Below are 22,935 nucleotides of genomic sequence, written 5' to 3' on the forward strand. Positions count from 1 at the left end.
AAGAGATGTTAACTACCTCGCCTGGTGTACAGGAGGTCGTCGGTTTGATCCCGACCCTGACACCTGCTGCTGCTGTATATTTGGAGTCTGCGTGTCTCTCTCTCATCATCATCATCATCACGGCGGCTAAGAGATGTTAACTACCTCGCCTGGTATGCAGGAGGTCGTGGGTTCGATCTCGACCCTGACGCCTGCTGCTGCTGCTGTATATTTGGAGTTTGCATCTTTTCCCTGTGGTCTCGTTGAGTTTTTCTCCGGGTCCTGCGCGATTTCCCTCCCCATTTAGTAACACGCGTTTAGACTATTTAGCTTATTTCCCTGCTGTAAATGTCCAAATGATAAGCTACTTTGTTGAGGTGTCATTTGTGGCCGGATCGCTTTTGAAACTCTGCCCCCCCCCCCAAAAAAACAACAACTATATTTACATTTTGAAAATAAAACATGCTTCAAATCGCTTTAAACTATTAATGTGCCGCTGCACTCTGATGTTGTAGGAGAAAACATTTATTAAAAAGTCTATTTAATTAAGTAGAACGTGTTGTCTATATATATTTATATTTATTGAAAGTTACGTGACGTCACATTTCTCAACCCCCCCCCCCCTCTCTCGTCACACATCGTCACAAATGTCTGACCCGCCCCCCACCCCCTAGGTGCGTGACGTCATTCATGGACGACCCCTCACATCACGAGCAAAAAAACAGAATTCTCCCTCTCTGTAGCCGCTAGGGACGCTCGCGGCAGTGAATGCGCGTGATGGAACTTCAGCGCAGTCGGAGGAGGGAGGAGTGGTGGTGCTGGGGGAGGGAGAGGAGCCGTGATGGCACTCGCAGTGTGTGTGGCTCAGTTCACGAACTATGAAAGTTTGGTGAGGTTATTTTTTTTTATTTCACTCGCCCGCCCGCTCAAATTTTTTTGTTGCTTTTACGTCCAGCCCAGCTTAGCCCAGCCTGGTCAGCCACACACACACACTCATCCCCACACACACACACTCATCCCCACACACACACACACATATCCCACACACACACATATCCCACACACACACACATCCCCACACACACACACACATCCCACCACACACACACATATCCCACACACACACACATCCCCACACACGATCCCCCATGTAGCCTTAACAGACTGTAGGGGCAAGTGCTGTTAGCGAGCACCTATGAAGGCCGGAACGGTACACGAGGGGGTGGGTGGCCGGCACCACGCCCGACCGCCTTTGTCTCCCTAGTGGCAATGTTTACACACCGCACCAGATACTCATTTGGGGCTGAGTCGACCTAGGGGAGGCCCGGGACCGGTTCAGATAATCGTCACTGGTGTTGGCCGTGAGCGGGAATCGAACGCGGGTCGCCAGGTTCTTTGCGCAGCGTAGCGCTAATCGCTACACATGCACACATATCCACACACACACACCACACACACCCCCACACACACACTCATCCCACACACCCACCACACACACACACATCCCACACACACTCATCCCACACACCCACCACACACACACATCCCACACACACACACATCCCACACACCCACCACACACACTCATCCCACACACCCACCACACACACACACATCCCACACACCCACCACACACACACACATCCCACACACACTCATCCCACACACCCACCACACACACACACATCCCACACACACTCATCCCACACACCCACCACACACACATCCCACACACACACAGCACACACACCCACTCAACTCTCTGACGTTCTGAACAAAAACATCACCCACCCACCCCCACCAGCCCCAGCAACTTTTCACCGTCGTGAGCCCTGCCCACACGCGGCACTGTGCAGGCTTACACCACCACCACCATCATCATCATCGTCACCGTCTCTTCGTGAAGAAGAAGAAGAAGCAGCGCTCCCGTTTAAACTCAACTCGCCACGTAAGTTTGAGTCGCAGCTACGCGGCGAATTCTTGCGACGACCAAGACGACAACAACAACAAACAAACAACAACAACAGACTTCGTGTTTGTTGGGCGGGCAAAAGTTTGTCCGCGAGAGAGGCGCCTCCCCCCGCCACCCCCCCCCCCCCAGAGACTTTTGATGATTCGAGCTAGGGGGAGAGGGGGGTGAGAGGGTGGTGAGAGGGTGAGGTTTTTTTTCTGTTTGTTTTACATTCGCTCGTCCATTTCACGTTTCGCGTCCCCCCGTTCGTTCGTTCGTTCGCTGGCCTCGCCGAGCTCGGAGTGGGGGGGACGTGCGGACGACGTGCGGAGTCTCCAAAACTTTCACAAGTTTTTTTTGGGGGGGTGGGTGGGTTTGTTGTTGTTGTAGTTGCTGCTTTATTCTGCGGCGGGGTTTGTTTCGTGTTGTATGTTGCGAGCGCAGCACGAGTGATGTTACGGAGGTCTTAGGATCTCGTTGGCAAGGATTATACTCTTTTTTTTAAAAAATAATTATTCCGTTCGGTTTTTTTTGGGGGGGGGGGTTTGTCGCGGGCAGACTTATTGTCGGAAACTTTCAGCGAAGAGCAGCAACCACCCCACCGAGAGGAGGAGACGTAACTCTCCGTACCCCGCGCGCGCGTGTGTGTGTGGTTTAAAAATAAAACGTAGTTTGTAGCGTTTTGAATCGTTTAACGAACGCTTTTAAAACTTCTTAACTGACGATAGCTGGGAGGCAGGGGGGGTGGGTGGGGTGGAGCGCGCGTGCGTGTGTGTGTGTGGGCTCTTCCGAAGGAAGACACAAACACACACACACGTGAAGACACGCGCGTGAAGTCGACGCACTTTGGGATAACGCACGTGGCCACGGCGACGACAAAACCCCTCGAGACAAAATCCGCGCCCGAGATCCGGCTAAATCGAGCAAGAAGGCGTGCAGACTTGGGGTGAGAGAGAGAGACACACACGCAGACAGAGAGAGGGAGACACCAGGGGAAACAACACTCGCTCGAAGAAGAAGAAGAAGAGGAAGGAAGCGTCGACCGCACGCGTGGCCGCGAATCACCATGGATCCAATGTCGGGCACGCATAGCCCCCAGCAAGTCTTGCACGTGCGTGGCGACTCGGACAGCGACCTCGAGTCGCTCTTCAACGCCGTGATGAACCCCAAGTCGGCGAACGTCCCCCAGCAGCTGCCCATGAGGATGAGGAAGCTGCCCGATTCGTTCTTCAAGCAGCCCGACGCTGCCGGCGGTGGCGGCGGCGGCTGCGGCTCGCATTCACGGCAGTCCAGCAGCAGCAGCAGCGTCGGCGTCGGCTGTGGCTTGCCCGCAGACCACCAAACGGTCGTCCCGTCGTCATCCACCTCGGCCTCTTCCTCCTCGTCGTCCTCTTCCTCGTCGTCGTCTTCTTCATCCTCCTCGTCGTCGAATTCGGCGGCTGCGACACTTTCGCCTCTTCTGCCGACTCACATCAGGGCCAACTCGTCGCCCGCGTCGCTCGCCCTCTCCCCCGGCGCTCTGGGCTCCTTGTCGGCCGTGTCCGCTGCGGGTCAAGGGCCACCGTCAATGCAGCAGCAGCAGCAGGGCCAAGGGCAGATGCACCTCCGTCAGCATTCCTATGATGTGGGAGACGAAGCGCCGCTGCCTCCCGGATGGGAGATGGCCAAGACACAATCCGGGCAGAGATACTTTCTCAAGTAAGTGAGGCCCGTGCAAAGGTCTTGCGCTTCGCGAATGTCTTCTTCGTTGTTGTTGTTGTTGGCGGTGCGGTGGTGGTTGTGGTGGTGGTGGTGCTTTTACCAGGTGTGTGTAAGGCTTTGAATAGTTAGCGTTGTTGCCAGAAGCCACCTTGGCCACGAGTGATAGCTCAACGTGCAATCGGTGGCGCATTGGTCGTCGTCGTGATCGAGTGGAGACTCGAGACGCACGCATGTTGATTCTCAATGCGAATGAGGCGATGTACACCAACACCATCACCACACCACCATCACCACACCACCATCACCACACCACCATCACCACACCACCATCACCACACCACCATCACCACACCACCATCACCACACCACCATCATCACCATTGTCATCATCATCAATACCCTCGCTGGCATCAACGGCATGTGCATCATCACCACCACCATCAGCACGACCAAAAATTGGAACAAAGTAACAACACACTGTGTGGTGTTTCGCGCAGACGATGGGCCCTCCTGGACCAATGCATTTCACGTGTGTGTGTTGAACTTTTTTCGCGCCGTACGTATCCAACCGTGTTAAACCGGAGGTGTGCGACCCTACGAGCAATAGCCGTAAACCACGCGCTATCTTACATTTGTTCCTGCTTTGGCGATGGGCGGTGGCCGACAAGACCACTGCCGATGAGACTCTGAGTGCGAAACCTCACCCCGGGTTTGGGCGCCTAAAATAATAATAAAGCGTCGGCCACGTGCTCGAATATCTACGCGGCGCTAGCTCAAGGCGACTTGCAAGTTGATTTGGAGGTTGGGGGGGGGAGGGGACATTTTTTTTTATTTCCTTGATTTAAACCGAAGGTGATGGAGATGGCCACCACTGAGAGCGAAGTGGGGACACACAGACAATAACAACGATGACGACGATGATGATGCAGTGAACACAGTGCCGGATTAAGCTAGTGTGGGGCCTGTAACATCTATAACTTTTTGGACTCGTGCAAGCCTCTTATAATTTTGTTGGTGGAGAAATGGACAAACGGCCCACGAAGCTTGGCATCTGTGTATGTATATGTAAGGTTTTTAAGAGAAGATTTGAAATAGAGTTCTCTCCCGGGCAGCGACGGGTACTTGCCGCTAGTATGTTATAAAGGGGCCCCGAGACGCGAACTGTAAGGGGCCATCCATTGAGTGCGTACTAAATGGATGGGCCTTTAGCACGTACTAAATGGATGGGCCCTAAGCATGTACTAAATGAACGGGCCCTTAGCACGTACTAAATGGATGGACCATCAGTCCGTACTAAATGGATGGGCCCTAAGCACGTACTAAATTGATGGACCCTCAGTCTGTACTAAATAGACGGGCCCTCAGTCCGTACTAAATGGATGGGCCCTTAGCACGTACTAAATGGATGGGCCCTAAGCACGTACTAAATGGATGGGCCCTAAGCACGTACTAAATGGATGGGCCCTAAGCACGTACTAAATGGATGGACCATCAGTCTGTACTAAATAGACGGGCCCTCAGTCCGTACTAAATGGATGGGCCCTTAGCACGTACTAAATGGATGGGCCTTTAGCACGTACTAAATGGATGGGCCTTTAGCACGTACTAAATGAACGGGCCCTAAGCACGTACTAAATGTATGGGCCCTAAGCACGTACTAAATGTATGGGCCCTAAGCACGTACTAAATGTATGGGCCCTAAGCACGTACTAAATGAACGGACCCTAAGCACGTACTACATGGATGGGCCCTAAGCACGTACTAAATGAACGGGCCCTTAGCACGTACTAAATAGATGGGCCCTTAGTAGGTACTAAATGAACGGTCCCTTAGCACGTACTAAATGGATGGGCCCTCAGTCCGTACTAAATGGATGGGCCCTTAGTAGGTACTAAATGAACGGGCCCTTAGCACGTACTAAATGGATGGACCCTTAGTAGGTACTAAATGGATGGACCCTCAGCACGTACTAAATGGATGGGCCCTTAGTAGGTACTAAAAGGATGGGCCCTTAGCACGTACTAAATGGATGGGCCTTTAGTAGGTACTAAATGGATGGGCCCTAAGCACGTACTAAAAGGATGGGCCCTTAGTAGGTACTAAATGGATGGGCCCTTAGTAGGTACTAAATGGATGGGCCCTAAGCACGTACTAAAAGGATGGGCCCTTAGTAGGTACTAAATGGATGGGCCCTAAGCACGTACTAAAAGGATGGGCCCTAAGCGCGTACTAAATGGATGGGCCCTAAGCACGTACTAAAAGGATGGGCCCTTAGTAGGTACTAAATGGATGGGCCCTAAGTACGTACTAAAAGGATGGGCCCTAAGCGCGTACTAAATGGATGGGGCCCCTAAGGCTAAATATGTTCACAGGGAGGGGAGACGCGGCGCACCGTGAAGCACCACAGAACCCGCAGTTGCGTTTAACAATCACATTCGTTTTTCTGTTTGTTGTTGTTCTTCTCATCGCACATTTGATTACCGCCCTTATTTAATTTGTGTCGGATTAATATTGTTAAATGTAGGCTGGGTAGAGAATCCAGTGAGCCGTGAGGCGCTTTTTTATTTCCAGTGAGCAAGTTACACATTGACAAGTGGGGGGTGAAGGGATTTGGGGCAGTTGTTGTTGTTTTTATAATGCGGTTGAAATGTCAACATTGTTTCGCTCTTGCGTGTTTTGTGACGGGGGAGCGGTGGCGTAGCGGTTAGCGCACTGCGCTACGAACCCGGCCACCCGAGTTCGATACCCGCTCACGGCAACACCCAGTGACGGTTAATCTGAACCGGTCCTGGGCATCGCCTAGGTCGACTCGGCCTTGTGTAAAACATCGCCGCTGGGGAGACAAAGGCGGCCGGTCTGGCGTGGCGCTGACCCACCCACCCCATCGTGTGCCGTGCCGGCCTTCAAAAGTGCCCCTACAGTCTGTCACAGCCTCGGTGGGGTGGGGTGGGGGGGAGTCTTTGTTTGTGATGATGAGCACAGTGTGGGTAGAACGAACAATGGACTGCATGTAATGTGATGAACTCTTTGGGGGGAACGGTGCGGCGGCGGCACGCAGCGAGTGGTGCGGCTTTTGAGACGCTTATCTTGGAGCGATCGCTGGCAACAGGGGCACCTCCCCGGAACGCGATGCGACGAGTCGTGGGGGTTCCTGTGGCCCAGAAGTTAGGACACACGTGGGGTTTGTCATCCATAACACATGGTGGGGAGGTGGGGGGGGTAGATCGCGTAAATATATAAATGTGTGTCGTTAAACCCCACCACCACCCGACACGGCCGATTAGTAAGGGTTTGTCACGTGACCAGAACAGCACTAGTGTGTAGTGTAGTGTATAGTGTAGTATAGTGGTACAGTGAGGGAAAAAGTATTTGATCCCCTGCTGATTTTGTACGTTTGCCCACTGACAAAGAAATAATCAGTCTATAATTTTAATGGTAGGTTTATTTGAACAGTGAGAGACAGAATAACAACAAAAAAATCCAGAAAAACGCATGTCAAAAATGTTATAAATTGATTTGCATTTTAATGAGGGAAATAAGTATTTGACCCCTCTGCAAAACATGACTTAGTACTTGGTGGCAAAAACCCTTGTTGGCAATCACAGAGGTCAGACGTTACTTGTAGTTGGCCACCAGGTTTGCACACATCTCAGGAGGGATTTTGTCCCACTCCTCTTTGCAGATCTTCTCCAAGTCATTAAGGTTTCAAGGCTGACGTTTGGCAACTCGAACCTTCAGCTCCCTCCACAGATTTTCTATGGGATTAAGGTCTGGAGACTGGCTAGGCCACTCCAGGACCTTAATGTGCTTCTTCTTGAGCCACTCCTTTGTTGCCTTGGCCGTGTGTTTTGGGCCATTGTCATGCTGGAATACCCATCCACGACCCATTTCAATGCCCTGGCTGAGGGAAAAAGGTTCTCACCTAAGATTTGACGGTACATGGCCCCGTCCATCGTCCCTTTGATACGGTGAAGTTGTCCTGTCCCCTTAGCAGAAAAACACCCCCAAAGCATAATGTTTCCACCTCCATGTGTGACGGTGGGGATTGTGTTCTTGTGGTCATAGGAAGCATTCCTCCTCCTCCAAACACGGCGAGTTGAGTTGATGCCAAAGAGCTCCATTTTGGTCTCATCTGACCACAACACTTTCACCCAATTGTCCTCTGAATCATTCAGATGTTAATTGGAAAACTTCAGACGGGCATGTATATGTGCTTTCTTGAGCAGGGGGACCTTGCGGGCGCTGCAGGATTTCAGTCCTTCACGGCGTAGTGTGTTACCAATTGTTTTCTAGGTGAGTATGGTCCCAGCTGCCTTGAGATCATTGACAAGATCCTTCCGTGTAGTTCTGGGCTGATTCCTCACCGTTCTCATGATCATTGCAACTCCACGAGGTGATCTTGCATGGAGCCCCACGCCGAGGGAGATTGACAGTTCTTTGTGTTTCTTCCATTTGCGAATAATCGCACCAACTGTTGTCACCTTCTCACCAAGCTGCTTGGCAATGGTGTTGTAGCCCATTCCAACCTTGTATAGGTCTACAATCTTGTCCCTGACATCCTTGGAGAGCTCTTTGGTCTTGGCCATGGTGGAGAGTTTGGAATCTGATTGATTGATTGCTTCTGTGGACAGGTGTCTTTTATACAGGAAACAAGCTGAGATTAGGAGCACTCCCTTTAAGAGTGTGCTCCTAATCTCAGCTCGTTACCTGTATAAAAGACACCTGGGAGCCAGAAATCTTTCTGATTGAGAGGGGGTCAAATACTTATTTCCCTCATTAAAATCCAAATCAATTTATAACATTTTTGACATGCGTTTTTCTGGATTTTCTTGTTGTTATTCTGTCTCTCACTGTTCAAATAAACCTACCATTAACATTATAGACTGATCATTTATTTGTCAGTGGGCAAACGTACAAAATAAGCAGGAGATCAAATACTTTTTTCCCTCACTGTATATAGTGTAGTGTATAGTGCAGTGCATAGTAGTGTATAGTGTAGTGCGTAGTAGTGTATAGTGTAGTGTATAGTAGTGTGTAGTGTAGTATGGTGGTTTAGTAGTATATCGTGTAGTGTGCAGTAGTGTATAGTGTAGTGTATAGTGTGGTATAGTAGTATATAGTGTCGTTTACAGTAATGTATAGTGTAAAGTAGTGTATAGTGTAGTGTATAGTGTAAAGTAGTGTATAGTGTAAAGTAGTGCATAGTGTAGTGTAAAGTAGTGTATAGTGTGGTGTATAGTAGTGTGTAGTGTGCAGTAGTGTGTAGTGTATAGTGTATAGTGTGGTATAGTAGTATATAGTGTCGTTTACAGTAATGTATAGTGTAAAGTAGTGCATAGAGTAGTGTATAGTGTAAAGTAGTGCATAGTGTAGTGTAAAGTAGTGTATAGTGTATAGTAGTATATAGTGTGGTGTATAGTGTATTGCATTAGTACAACAACACACCGGTGTGCAAAGCCACAACATTTGCAATCCGAGTACGACGTTTCGCCGATAATCACAACTGGCTTCATCAGGCGATAGCCAGATTTTGTGGAGCAATCCTCGCGTTTCGCGAAAGCCTACGTGTGTGAAACAGAAGTTGGTCTATTTGTTTTGTGATCAACTCGCACGGTGGTTATTTAATTTACTTGGTCAAACGTTCACCCCCGACTCACATTAACATTAATCTATGCACGCATGAATTTTCCGTTGAAATGAATTTAAAGAGAACGGCTAACTTTGTTTTTTCTAAGCGCGCATCAACAACTAATTGTCCTGTTCGCCTTCTCTGGGTCTGACATTGAGACTAGTCCATGAAGAAGTCTTGTTTCTGGCGTGGGTCAATCAGTTTCAAATACAATGCATCATCGAACACGGTTTTTGGCCCTGGGTACTAAGTGTTATTTTGTAATTGCTTATGCCTCAAAATTATAGAAAATGGCTATTATATTATTCCCCACAAACTTTGCTTTTGAGACCAGCATTTTACGTGAAGGAATGACACAAATGCACACCACGTTTTTCTCATTGAAATTAGGTAAATTTTAAATATCACTGTCCTGGTCACAAAAGCAAAGTTTGTGGGGAATAATTAGCAATTTTCTGGACTTTTGAGGCATAAGCAGTTAGGAAACAACACTTAAAAAAATACATTTGTTACACTGTGTTATTAATGGGAGTGGATTATTAACTTTGCTTTTGTGTCCTGGTCACAAAAGCAAAGTTCGTGGAGGAATAATAGCCGTTTTCTGTACTTTTGAGGCATAAGCAATTAGAAAATAACACTACCCAGGAACAACAAAAAAACATGTTCTTGTTACAGAGTGAGCCACGTATTTGTGTGCATGTTCACCACAGGTCCTGCGTATGGTTAATGGAGACTTGATCCCTCGCAAAAAATGTTTTTTATTTGGCGTTTGAATATCTTAACACCTCCCTGTGTTCTTGCCAGAAAGGTTAAAACGCCAATACTTATTTTTTTATATAATTGAACTCGTTCGTCTTAATAAAAAGAAAAAGTTTCATTTTTAAATGCCATCTTCACAAAGGAAGAAGTAGAAAAATAGATAATCATGATAATACATCGAATTTTTTTTATTTAAAGCTTTCGTGACTGCAGGGATTCATATTCTTGGTTCTTTTGGTAAAGTCACGTAGAAGGGAAACAATAAAATAATACAAATATAAAACAATAAAATTCTCACGACGTTTCGACTGCAACACAAGCAGTCGAAACGACAAGAACATTTTTAATTGTTGTGGTTTTCACACCTGATGATGATTGCTTGTGTTGCAGTCGAAACGTCGTGAGAATTTTATTGTTTTATATTTTTATTATTTTATTGTTTCACTTCTACGTGACTTTACCGAAAGAACCAAGAATATGAATACATAGAAGATTAACTTTAATAAAAATGTGAATGCACGTGTTTTAAAATAATTGAAATGACCCCCGTGTGTCCCTGCCTCTTGTATTTCGAACTGGTCACAGTGGCTTCGTTGCGAGGCGGTGAATCGTAGACGTCGCGGGGCATAGTACAGTACAACATTTTTATATTGTCACTGCCCTCCGCTGACCAACTTAGTCCGGTTGTCAGGGCAGAAATTCCCCATGTGGGTTTTTTTCCCCTCTTTCTTTCAAGAGCTTCCTCTATCGGGGGGCCTTCTGCCAGCAAGTATCGTGAGCAGGCAATTGCAAGGCTGCACTTTTATCTTTGCAGTTTACCTGTATTTTTATTTTACCAAGTAAGGCGCAACACTTGCGAGGTCATACGGTATAACTCTTTTGTCAGAAAGCGACCTGGCTATTACAAAACGATAGCCCGACGATGAGCCACTCCGTTGAGCTATCATTTGCGATGGCCACGTCGCTTGTCGTCGCTTGGAAATTTATAGCAGTAGGCCAAAGACTCTAAACGCGTGACGTTGATTCTAAATGTGGAGGGGGGGAAAACCGTAGGAAAAATCCACGCCAACACGGGGGGAGAGGGAGAGAGATACGCAAACTCCAAATATACAGCAGCAGGCATCGTCAGGGTCGGGATCGAACCCACGGCCTCCTGCATACCACGCGAGGGAGTTAACATCTCGCCACCGTGGCGCCCCGGTTCACCCGTTATAAAAGCCATATATAGCATTAGACATGGGCGATCCCCTCAATACCCTGCGGGAACTGATCTATTGTTAAACTTCCAACGAGGTCCCTGAGATCTTAAGATCGCCTTTAAGTACGGTACTCAGGGGTCAAGGCTCATTTCCTGGGGTGATGGGGCTTTTGCCAGCGTGCAGCTCCCAGGCTTTGGAACACACAACGCTTTGTGCCTTTGGCATCAAGGTGATCAGAGTGGTTAGGGCAATTTGAGTTCTGTCTTAAAAAACTCGCCTCTTTAAATTGGGCTTTACCAACCCTCCTAGTCCTGGCCGTTTAACTTGATTGTGGGTGGGTGAGTTGGGGGGTGGGTGAGTTGGTGGGTGGGTGAGCGAGTGGGGTGAGTGAGTGTGTGGGTGGGTGAGCGAGTGGGTGAGTGAGTAAAATTACCCTTTACTCCCCCGCTAGTTCTGGCCGTGTACCCTGCAGGTTCTGTTTATTTCCTGGCTTTCCATGCACGGCCATGCATTGGCATCTACGGATGAAATGCACAACCTCACCAATGCAAATTGTTCTTATGGCTACTACTACGGCGGCGACGGCGGTGCCGCTTTATGTTTGCGGCAACTCCGCCACAGCTTGTCAACAGTGGCAGCACAAGGAGAAAGGTTGCTTTTGAAACGTCCCTACGGAGCCAACTTCGAGCGACGCTAGAAACGGACAGGGGGCGGGGGTGGGGGGGTTTAAGGAGGATGATTCGCGTTAAAGGTTGTTGGGGTTGGATCGCGAGAGGATAAATGTGTCGTAAACCCTCCACCACCCGACACAGCCACTAAGGTTCGTCGCGTTAACAAAACACCAATTTGCAAATGTTGTGGATTTACTCTCCGAAACAACGGTGGGCTGAAGTAGTATGCTGCACTATACACTTCACTACACTACATTACACATACACTACACACTATATTACACACTATACTATACTAGTAACTAAATGGCTCGTTTTGTTCACGTGCCAAACCTTACTGGCTGTGTCGGATGGTGGAGGGTTTATGACACATTGATAACTTACGCGATCTAAATCCCCCAAAACATTAATTGTGAATAATAGTGGTCGCGAAAGCCTCCTAGTCCTTAAGGACGAGGATGTTGAACATTTACATGGAAAGGCAAAATGAGCGACGTTAAAACTCTCACGGATATCGGTGTGGTTCTTTGGGGCCGTCCATAAATGACGTCACGCGCCGGGGGGGGGGTGGTCAGATATTTGTGACGATGTGTGACGAGGGGGGGGGGGTGTTTGAGAAATGTGACGTCACATCAAAATGCGCAACTTTAAATAAATATAAACAACACGTTCTACTTAATTAAATAGACTTTTTAATAAATGTTTTCTCCTACAACATCAGAGTGCAGCGCCACATTACGCCCTACAATGACAATTGTTTAATGCGATTTGAAGCATGTTTTATATTCAAAATGGAAATATGTTTTTGGGGGGTGGGCGGGGGTCAGAGCTTTGTGACGTCACATTTGAGGGGTGGAGTGGTCTGACTTTTTGTGACGCCGTGTGACGAGGTGGGGGGAGGGGTCAAAAATCGTCCTAAATCGCGTGACGTAATTTATGGACGGGCCACTGTGCATAATAAAGGGCAACACGAATGAGACTTATTTGAGACGGGGGTGGGGGGCGGGGGAAGAAGGTGCAGGCTTCTTGGCCTTGCCCCGGAGGAAGACGAGAGACTTGATTTGGGAGCTTTCGTGAGTGCAGGAATTATTACTCCTGTGGTTCTTTCGGTAAGGCCGGGTAGAAAGAAAATACATTAAATAATAATGTTTCTCCGTGTGCACTGTGTGTCCATGTGTGTGCCTCTGTGTCTCTGTGTTGTGTCTCTCTCTGCGTATATGTCTGTGTTTCCGTGTCTGTGTTTTGTCTCTGTCTCTCAAATGTAGCAATTTTTTGGAAGAACGTTAATCAACTAGGTAGGATGTTGACTCTAGATTTGAGGTTTTGGTGCCTGCAAGGATCCATACTCTTTGGTTCTTTCGGTAAAGTCACGTAGGTAGAAAAATACAAATAATAATAATGAAAATAATAAAATGAAAATGTTGTGGATTCACTCTTCAACACACCGGTGGGCTAAAGTAGTGAACTAATTGTGCTTTGTCAACGTGACACTTTATTTTGCTGATTGGCCTTGTCGGGTGGTGGAGGGTAATGACACATTTATAAATAACGCGATCTAACCCAAAAACCTCTATTATGAATAAAATGAAAATAACTAAATTAAATCACGACGTTTCGGGCGCAACACAAGCGTCCGTCATCAGGTGGGAAAGCGATGGTCTGCTGCTGATGCAGACTGTTTTAAAAGGTTTGAAATGGGTGTAGCCCAAGGGTCACAAAGAAGTGGCCGGGGCTAGTGATGTTAATGTGAGAAATTAGCATGTGACTGGGTACGCTGTTTGACTGTTGCGTTAGCCGACTCTCTGTGTTGTATTGCATTCTATTTATAAGTTTGCTAGGTTTCTTCTCCCATTCATTCGTACCTGAAGACGATTTGCTTTTGCGTTTTGCGATCGAAACGTCGTATTCTATTATTTAATTGTACTTTCTTTCTACGTGACTTTACCGAAAGGATCAAAGAGAAATCGAGAAACTTGAATTCCTATGATCACTGTTACATTGCATTTGTGGCTTTATTTTGGTGATTTCTAAAAGTTTTTTTGGTTTGGCCATGTTTTTGTTTATTGTAGTACGGAGTTAGACTGATGGCCTTAATCTAAGTTTTCTTGTGGTTGTTGTTGTTTGACTTGCATCCCACTGGGATATTTGCACACAGCGTTGGTGTACGGTGCTATTTCAAGAATATTTTGATGTTTTTTCCTGGATTTTCTGTTTGCACAGTCACACATAGTCACTTTAAGATGTTTTTCTTGTTCATGTTTTAGTTTTTTTGTTTGTTGCGGTTGCACCCGATTCAAGAGCCGAATGGCTCACAGGGCTATACCAAATAAATGAAACTATGAATTCCAAACGTTATTTTGACCGGGGACTTCGTAGGGTTGCCACAATAAGCCCCCGGGTGGTGGAAGGAGACGGCGAATGAAGACACGGAAGCAATTGGAACGTCTGGGCGCAGCTTGTGGGGAGTGTCCAATGGCAAGGTTTCTTAAAGTAAATGTCACGGACAGAGGGGTAAGTGGAAGGGGAAGGGCCGTGATCACCCAAAGTCGTTGAGAAAGGACGTGGCACAGAGCGAGAGAGAGTTTGTCGTTGCAAAGTGCACCGCTATGTACGTATGGTGGAAACTTCTCTCGCACCGTACGTAGCCAACCCTTGCTAATGTTGTGCGCAGCTGATAACACTGTAAATACCATTTTTGTTCCCGGGTAGTAAGTGTTATTTCGTAATTGCTTATGCCTCAAAAGTATAGAAAATGGGGATCATTCCCCACAAACTTTGCTTTTGCGACTAGGACATTGATATTTAGAAACTGACCTATTTTCAATGAGAAAACGGGTGAATTTGTGTCTTTTGTTCACACAAAGTCAGAAAAAAACCAACACACGAATCAAAATAAACATGTATTTATTCTAAAGTTATACAAAAATGACTACAAAAGATTTAGAAGCGAGTAGTTTTTCGAGATTTACGATTATACCGTAAATCACTTTCACGAATCAGCCCGCAAATGTCGTCTCTCATAATGTTCTCGTGATGCTGTCCTTGGTAGCGGCCTTCAAAGTCCAGCAGACCCTGGTGGAAGCGCTTCCGTTTTCTCATTGAAATTAGGTACATTTCAAAATATCACTGTCCTGGTCACACAATGCAAAGTTTGTGGGGAATAATAGCAACTTTCTGTACTTTTGAGGCATGAGCAAATTATGAAATAATACTTACTACCCAGGAACCAAAAAAATGTGTTACACAGTGTAATTGAGCAGGCTGGCTGGATGTGTTTGTATGTATGGTGGACTTCTTTCGCACCGTACGTAGCCAACCGTGCTAATCAGAGGTGTGGGGGAAGAATAACAAACGATGGATGAAAGAGCCTTGATTGAAAGACGGCGTAGGCATCGAAGCCCCCTCCCCCCCCCCCCCCCCGTTCTATCATCAATCTTCATTTTACGTGCCAATATCGCCCTCAATAAAGGAGGCATCCGGGACACATTACAGGAGAATGGTACCGGTGGCATGGAACAACAACAACAAGGAGTGAGAACAGAAACCCATTGTATGTACGTTTAATTATTTCGCACCATACGTAGCCAACCATGCTACATATGGTCTGTGGGTCTCTCTGTGAGTCTGTGGGTCTCTGTGTGAGACTGTGGGTTTCTGTGTGAGTCTGTGGGTCTCTGTGTGAGACTGTGGGTTTCTGTGTGAGTCTGTGGGTCTCTGTGTGAGACTGTGGGTTTCTGTGTGAGTCTGTGGGTCTCTGTGTGAGACTGTGGGTTTCTGTGTGAGTCTGTGGGTCTCTGTGTGAGTCTGTGGGTCTCTGTGTGAGTCTGTGGGTCTCTGTGTGGATCTGTGGGTCTCTGTGTGGGTCTGTGGGTCTCTGTGTGGGTCTGTATGTGAGTCTGTAGGTCTCTGTGTGAGTCGGTGGGTCTCTGTGTGAGTCTGTGGGTCTCTGTGTGAGTCTGTGGGTCTCTGTGTGAGTCTGTGGGTCTCTGTGTGAGTTTGTGGGTTTCTGTGTGAGTCTGTGGGTCTCTGTGTGAGTCTGTGGGTCTCTGTGTGAGTCTGTGGGTCTCTGTGTGGATCTGTGGGTCTCTGTGTGGGTCTGTGGGTCTCTGTGTGGGTCTGTATGTGAGTCTGTAGGTCTCTGTGTGAGTCGGTGGGTCTCTGTGTGAGTCTATGGGACTCTGTGCGAGTCTGTGGGTCTCTGTGTGAGTGTCTGTGGGTCTCTGTGCGAGTCTGTTGATGTTCAGGTCGTGTTCTTCAATAGGAGTGCAAAACTCGCCCCGCTCATGAGAACACGTGAATTAGACTGAAACACTGGGAGACATTTTGCGAACCCCTCTCCCGTTAAACTGTCATGCTGCCTGTGAACTAACGTAAACAACATCACGTTTGTTGACTTGAGAAGTAACGCGGTGCGGCTGTATTTGTTTACCCAAATGGTCCCGTCTAGTAACTGATCATTCGTTCATCTTGTGGAGGCTTTGCTTGCTCTGGGCATTTTTTGTTGACGTTATTTTTTTTATAAACCTCGCGTGCTAGATTTTTTTTTAACGCTAAATAAATTGAGCGTTTCCAGAGGGGTTTGGGGTGGATGGATTTTTGGGGTTTCTCTGCGCGGGGGGGGGGGGGGCGGTCGTGGACCCATCGCGAATTATTGCACCGGGAGCAGGGGGGGGGGGTTGGGAGAAAAAAATTGTCAAATTAAAAATTCGTTAATTTAATTTGGCCCATGTTCTCCACCTATTAAGAAGCACGCCGCCACTTCCACCCGCCCCGCCCCCCCCCCCTCCCTGTATTTTCAAGTCAAAGTTTGTAATCAGAGACTCTATTTATCCCCGGGAGAATCCGATGAGCTATGAAGCTCTTTTCCACGGACGTCCCCGCAATGCGCTTCGAACCTTGGCGGAGACCCCAGTTCGAATCCCATCCCCCACCGCCCTCCCATCGTTGTTTGTGTGCCTGAGAGCTGCTTGTGCACGTGTTGGAGTGTGTTGACAGGCGTGCGCGTGTGAGCGGTGGTGCAGCGGTAAGCGCCACGCTGCACTACGAACCCGGCCGCCCGAGTTTCGATTGCCGCTCGTGGCCATCGGCACCGGCGACGGTTATCTGAACCGCTCCTGGGCCCTCGCCTAGGTTTACTCGGCCTCGAATTGAGTACCTGGTGTGGTGTGTAAACATCACCACGAGGGAGACAAAGGCGGCCGAGCGGGGTGCTGGCCACACGCCCCGTCGTGTGCCATTCCGACCTTAATACGCGCTGGCTGCTCGCTATAACAGCATTTGCCCCAACAAATCTGTGAAGGCAATACGGGGGGATCTGATGGTTACAGCACGTTCAAAGATTTACAGCTCCTTTGCCAAATGCACTGCCGGTGTATCCGAGTTAGATTCCTCACTCTTGTTCATCCCGTAGCTGTCAACCCATACGGTCTGCCCCGTATTCTTGTACAGGGAAATTGAGGTTTCAGGTCCATACGGCGTACAGCCGATTGAATATGGGCAAAAAAAGGTGTCTTTGTTTGTGTTTCTCTCTTGTAATGGGACTTTGTTGGATGAACGTTAAGATTTATAAGGGGCACGGGGTGACCAATAAGGTATGAGTTGGTCTGTGATAAGGTAGGGCACTGATAAGGGGTTGACAGGTATGTTCTCTTGGAAGAATCTGATGAGCTATGAAGCTCTTTTTTTTCCTCCCATGGACGTCCTGCAGGGTTTAGCGTGTCACGCGTTCATAACATTTGGCTGCTGCTGTAAAGTTCCACGCGATGATGATGATGATACGCCGCCTACTTTGTTGAGCTATAATTTTTGATAGCCAGGCTCGCTTCGGACAACAGAGCTACATAGCTCAATGGGGCCTTTACACACCTGGTAAAATAACGAAGAATAGTTTCGTTTCTTTCGCACACCGTACGTAGCCAACTGCCGCTGATCGGTGAGGGCGGGGGGGGGGGGGGTGTTCTGGTCGCCGCCGCGGTTTGTCCGGCCCCGACGTCCGACGTTTCGCTCCGCCACGGTGTGTCCCAAAACGCTGGACGAAGGAACGACGCTCGAGTTGGAAACCGGACCTCGCGGCCGCAGGTAAAAGAGGTCGACTTGTGTTGCGTGTGGTTGTTTTTATTTTTTAACAGATCCGGTGGTGGTTTTTGGGGTTAAAAGAGACGGTTATTAAATGTGGATCGACCAGTTTTTCGAAGCGAAATTCCCCAGGCTGTGGAAGAGATTTTGTGCGTGTGCACGAGTAAGTGTCTGTGTTTGTGTGTGTGTCTGTGTGTGTGTCTGTGTGTGCACGTGTGTGTGTGTGTGCGTGTGGGGAGCGGTCGCGTAGCGGTTAGCGCGTTGCTCTACAAACCCGGCCCCCCGAGTTCTGTTCCCGCTCAAGGCCACCATCCCGTGACGGTTATCTGAACCGGTCCTGGGCTTCCACTAGGTCTCATCAGCCTCAAATGAATGAGAACCCCGTGCGATTGCTGTTGGAGATACAAAGGCGGCCGGGCGTGGTGCTGGGCCACCCCCCCCCCCTCCCCCACGTGTGGCCTTGTCGGCCTTCATAGGTGCTGCTCGCGAACAACAACAACAGCAGCCTGCTCGGGCTACACGGTCGGGATTTATGTCTTTGTGTACGCATGGCCAATAGTTACCGGCGTGGCCTACCATCTCAATGCCTGTGAAACGTTGGGGGGGTAGGGAGGAAGTGGGAGGGGGGAGGGGTTAAAGGAACATCTGTGGCCACTTTGCAACATTCAGGCTAGCCTGCCTACATTCTGGCCTGGGTTACACTCAGACTGGGCTGACCCAACCCACACCAACGCACCCGTGCCACCGCTCACGCGCCCGTGCCGAGGGCCTCCTTCATCGCTGCGGTGCTGCTCGGCTCAGCAGCACCGTGCCCCCCCGACCAAGCCCGCGACGCAGAGGAGCAGCACCTCCCTTGGGGCTGGTGGCACCGCCGCCGCCATTGATGGGGTGGTTGGGTGCTCGGCACGGTAACGGCGAGAGATGACCCCCAAGCCACATCCACTCCGACCTACCCCCTGCCCTCCACGTGCTGAGGAGGCGGGGGGGGATCGCCACTCCTATGGGTGGCAAGGGGGGGGGGGGGGTTGAAACGGCATCGACTATAGGCGACTAGACTAGACGACTCTAGACTACAGATGACTTCAGACGACTATCGAGGACTTTGGACAACTATAGACTATATTACTATAGACGACTATAGACGACTATAGATGACTATTGACGACTATAGACCACGGTCCCCGTGCGTGTGCTGTCACCCGGCCTCCAAGACCTTGCGGGGAGAGGGGGCGGGGGGTTCGTGGCTAAATGGGCGAATGCAAATCGAGTGCTTTGGACAACAACCACAACAACCACCACCACCACCACCACCACAACAACAACAACGACAAATAACAACCCTCGGGGAAACAAAATGCATATTTTGTTGGAGGTGTGTGGAAGACAAAGCGATAAGACACAAAGACAAAGATCCCTCCCCTCTCGTGCCGTATAGCCTCTTAACAGACCGGGGCCAAGTGCCGTGAGCGAGTGGCAGCAGGAGAACAACCCCTTACTCAGGCCAGCACTGTGGCGCGCACAACGACGGCGGGGCCGGCGGGCCGGTGGGCCGGTGGGCCGGCGGGCCGGTGGGCCGGTGGTCCGGCGGGCCGGCACAACGCCCGGGCCTGCCTTTGTCTACCTCCCGCGTGGCGATATTCACGCACCTTCGCCTGCAGAGTTACTCATTTGAGGCCGAGTCGACCTAGGTGTGCACCCAAGGAGCGGGATTCAGATGATGTGCCGTTCGTTGCTGGGTGAAAATGTTAACTCGGGCGTGGGCGGTTTAGCAGCACCCTGCCGCTAACGGCTGCGCCACCACTCCCCACGGTGGGGTGGGGGGCAACCACCCCCCCCCCCCCCCCATCAGTCACCAGTGGTTAAAAGATGTTGGGTGGTGGTCACCACCCATCCTGAAGGTGGTGACCACACCGGCGGGTTCTGATAACGACGGGAACCGATCCCATCTCGTTTGTTGCTATCCGTGCGTGTGTGTCCGTGTGTCTGTGCGTTTTGTGTGCGTGTGCTGAACTTCTTTCGCGCATCGTGCGTAGTGTCCAACCGTGGCTAATCGGAGGTACCAGCGGGAAATTAACAAACAAGACTCAAACACAAAAAAGCAGCTTTGAAGAGATGAGCTTTCAATCTCGGTGATTTAAAAGTGCACAGCTGCGGCTGCTGCTGCTGCTTCTGCTGCCAAGTTCAGCCGCATCTGCTCAAATTAGAGTCAGAATATTTTGTTCATGCTGGAGGAAATGCGATGAGCTACAAAGCTCTTTTCCCACCGACGTCCAGGAGACTGTGACCCAGGACGAGAGGGACCACGCGATGGATGGGAACTCTCACGGGGGGTCATTTTGTTTGCCTCTCACGCGATGGATTTGAGTGTTTCTTCTGCACGTGTCTGCTGCGTGTTGGTAAACTTGGGGGCTTTCCGGGAAGTTCAACCATACATGTATAAATAGATAGACTCGCACAGAGAGCCATAAACTTAGAAAAACCCATAGATTAACATAGACCAATAGACTCACACAGAGACCCACAGACTCGCACAGAGACCCATAGACTCGCACAGAGACCCATAGACTCGCACAGAGACCTACAGACTCGCACAGAGACCCACAGACTCGCACAGAGACCCACAGACTCGCACAGAGACCCACAGACTCGCACAGAGACCCACAGACTCGCACAGAGACCCACATACTCACACAGAGACCCACAGACTCACAAAGAGACCCACAAACTCACAAAGAGACCCATATACTCGCACAGAGACCCATATACTCACACAGAGACCCATAGACTTACACAGATACCCATAGACTCGCACAGAGACCCATAGACTCGCACAGAGGCCTACAGACTCGCACAGAGACCCACAGGCTCACACAGAGACCCATAGACTCGCACAGAGACCCACAGACTCGCACAGAGACCCACATACTCGCACAGAGACCCACATACTCGCACAGAGACCCACAGACTCGCACAGAGACCCACAGACTCGCACAGAGACCCACAGACTCGCACAGAGACCCACAGACTCACAAAGAGACCCACAGACTCACAAAGAGACCCACAGACTCACAAAGAGACCCATATACTCGCACAGAGACCCATATACTCACACAGAGACCCATAGACTTACACAGAGACCCATATACTCACAAAGAGACCCATAGACTCACAAAGAGACCCATAGACTCACAAAGAGACCCATATACTCACAAAGAGACCCATAGACTCACACAGAGACCCATAGACTTACACAGAGACCCATAGACTCGCACAGAGACCCACATACTCACACACAGACTCACACAGAGAACCCATAGACACTCACACAGAGCCCCACAGACTCACAAAGAGACCCACAGACTCACAGAGACCCATAGTTTGTTGTCCTTCCCCGCGCACCTCCGATTAGCACGGTTGACTACGTAACGGCGCGAAAGGCGTTCGACGTACATGACGTCCCCACGGATGAAAATGAGTTGTGTCCCCGCTTAGCTTCTCTTCAAGACAAAGATAAAGATCCCCCGTGCAGCCTTAACAGACTGTGGGGGCAAGTGCTGTTAGCGAGCACCTATAAAGGCCGGTACGGCACACGGATGGGGTGGTTGGCCAAACACCACGCCTGGCCGCCTTTGTCTCCCCAGTGGCGATGTTTTACACATCGCACCAGGTACTCATTTGAGGCTGAGTCGACCTAGGGGAGGCCCAGGACACACACGCGCACGCCGTGATGTCCATTTGTGCAGAGATGCAAACGCAGAGAGGAGAACCCCTTGCCGACAAGCTTTTGGTTAATCCGTGGAACGTCCCCGGTGGATGCTGTGGCACAACGCAACGGACGTTCATCCGCGCGCCTCTTATGAATGGTGGTTTACCCCCCCCCTTCCCACCACCTCCTCCTCTACATGATTGATGGTTGCTGGCATCTTGAGACTGCGGGCGGCGGAGATTCCTAGCCTCGGCTCATAGGGGTGTGGAATCCCTTTGTGCTTCGTCCGTCCGTCCCACCACCGTGCATTTACCTGTACCCGCCATCGTTGTCTATGTGCCTGAGAGGTGCACGTGTTGGAGTGTTGACGGGCGTGCGTATGTAGGCGGTAGTGCAGCGCTGCGGAGGTGCAGCGCTACGCTGCGCTACGAACCCGGCGCCCTGAGTTCGATTCCCGCTCGCGGCCGACCATCAGTGACGATTATCTGAACCGGTCCTGGGACTCCCCTAGGTCCACGCAGCCTCAAATGAGTACCTGGTGTGCGGTGTGTAGTAAACATTGATATTAGGGAGACAAAGGCGCCCGAGCGTGCTGCTGGTGCCACCCACCCCCGTCGAGTGCCGCGCCGGACTTCAAAGGCGCTCGCTGACAGCACTTGCCCCAGCAGTCTGTTCAGGCTACACGGGGGATCTTTGTCTTTGTGGGTGTATGCCGGGGCGTGCTGCTGGGCCACCCACCCCGTCGAGCGCTCTGCCATCCTTCGCAGGTGCTGCTCCTCGCTACTTGCCCCGAATCAACGGTCTGCGAGTCGTTGGTTGTCGCAGCGTCGCGGTGAGGTTACTGGCATCTCGCCAGTAACCTCACCGCGTTAGCGCGCTTGGCGACGTACGGTGCGAAAGAAGTTCTACGTACGTACGCGCGCGCGCGCGAGTGCACGTTGTTCCGTTATTCACGGGCAAATTGTTTCGCTCGTGAATGCGTTTGTGTGTATATATTTTTTGGGGGTTCGCTTAAAGCGCCACCTTTTCGCGGAGGCGTCGAACCAACCGGGTCCTCAACGGCGACGGCCAACGCCGTGATCCGGGATTGAAGCTCGTCCTCAATTCCCTACCCACCACCAACCCAGCGCGCGCGAGATTCGATTTCGATTCGCGCGGCCGCGTGGCAGCAAACACGAGAGCGGACATCAAACCGTTGCGGTCACTTAAATTTCCCAGCCATAGAATTATTTAAGTTGCCCCTCTCCTCTTGCCATAGTCATCCC

At 50.0% G+C, this 22,935-nt stretch overlaps 1 protein-coding gene across 2 annotated transcripts in view; it reads left to right on the forward strand.

The window, feature by feature from the left end:
- The first annotated feature begins 777 nt into the window (after positions 1 to 777).
- The window catches only part of LOC116956333 (transcriptional coactivator YAP1-A-like), a 160,993-nt gene continuing 138,835 nt past the window's right edge, over positions 778 to 22,935 (forward strand). The window contains exon 1 of one of the 2 annotated variants that reach the window (XM_032977887.2): positions 778 to 3,628. In XM_032977887.2, coding sequence (XP_032833778.2) covers positions 2,997 to 3,628 — 632 coding nt within the window. In that variant the 5' untranslated portion in view covers positions 778 to 2,996. The remainder of the gene's footprint in view (positions 3,629 to 22,935) is intronic. The other variant, XM_076054107.1, reaches the window with a different exon arrangement.

Source organism: Petromyzon marinus, chromosome 64 (assembly GCF_048934315.1).
Source record: "Petromyzon marinus isolate PM22_M1 ecotype Great Lakes invasive population chromosome 64, UKy_Petmar_22M1.pri1.0, whole genome shotgun sequence".
In the NCBI taxonomy this organism is placed as follows: domain Eukaryota; kingdom Metazoa; phylum Chordata; class Hyperoartia; order Petromyzontiformes; family Petromyzontidae; genus Petromyzon; species Petromyzon marinus.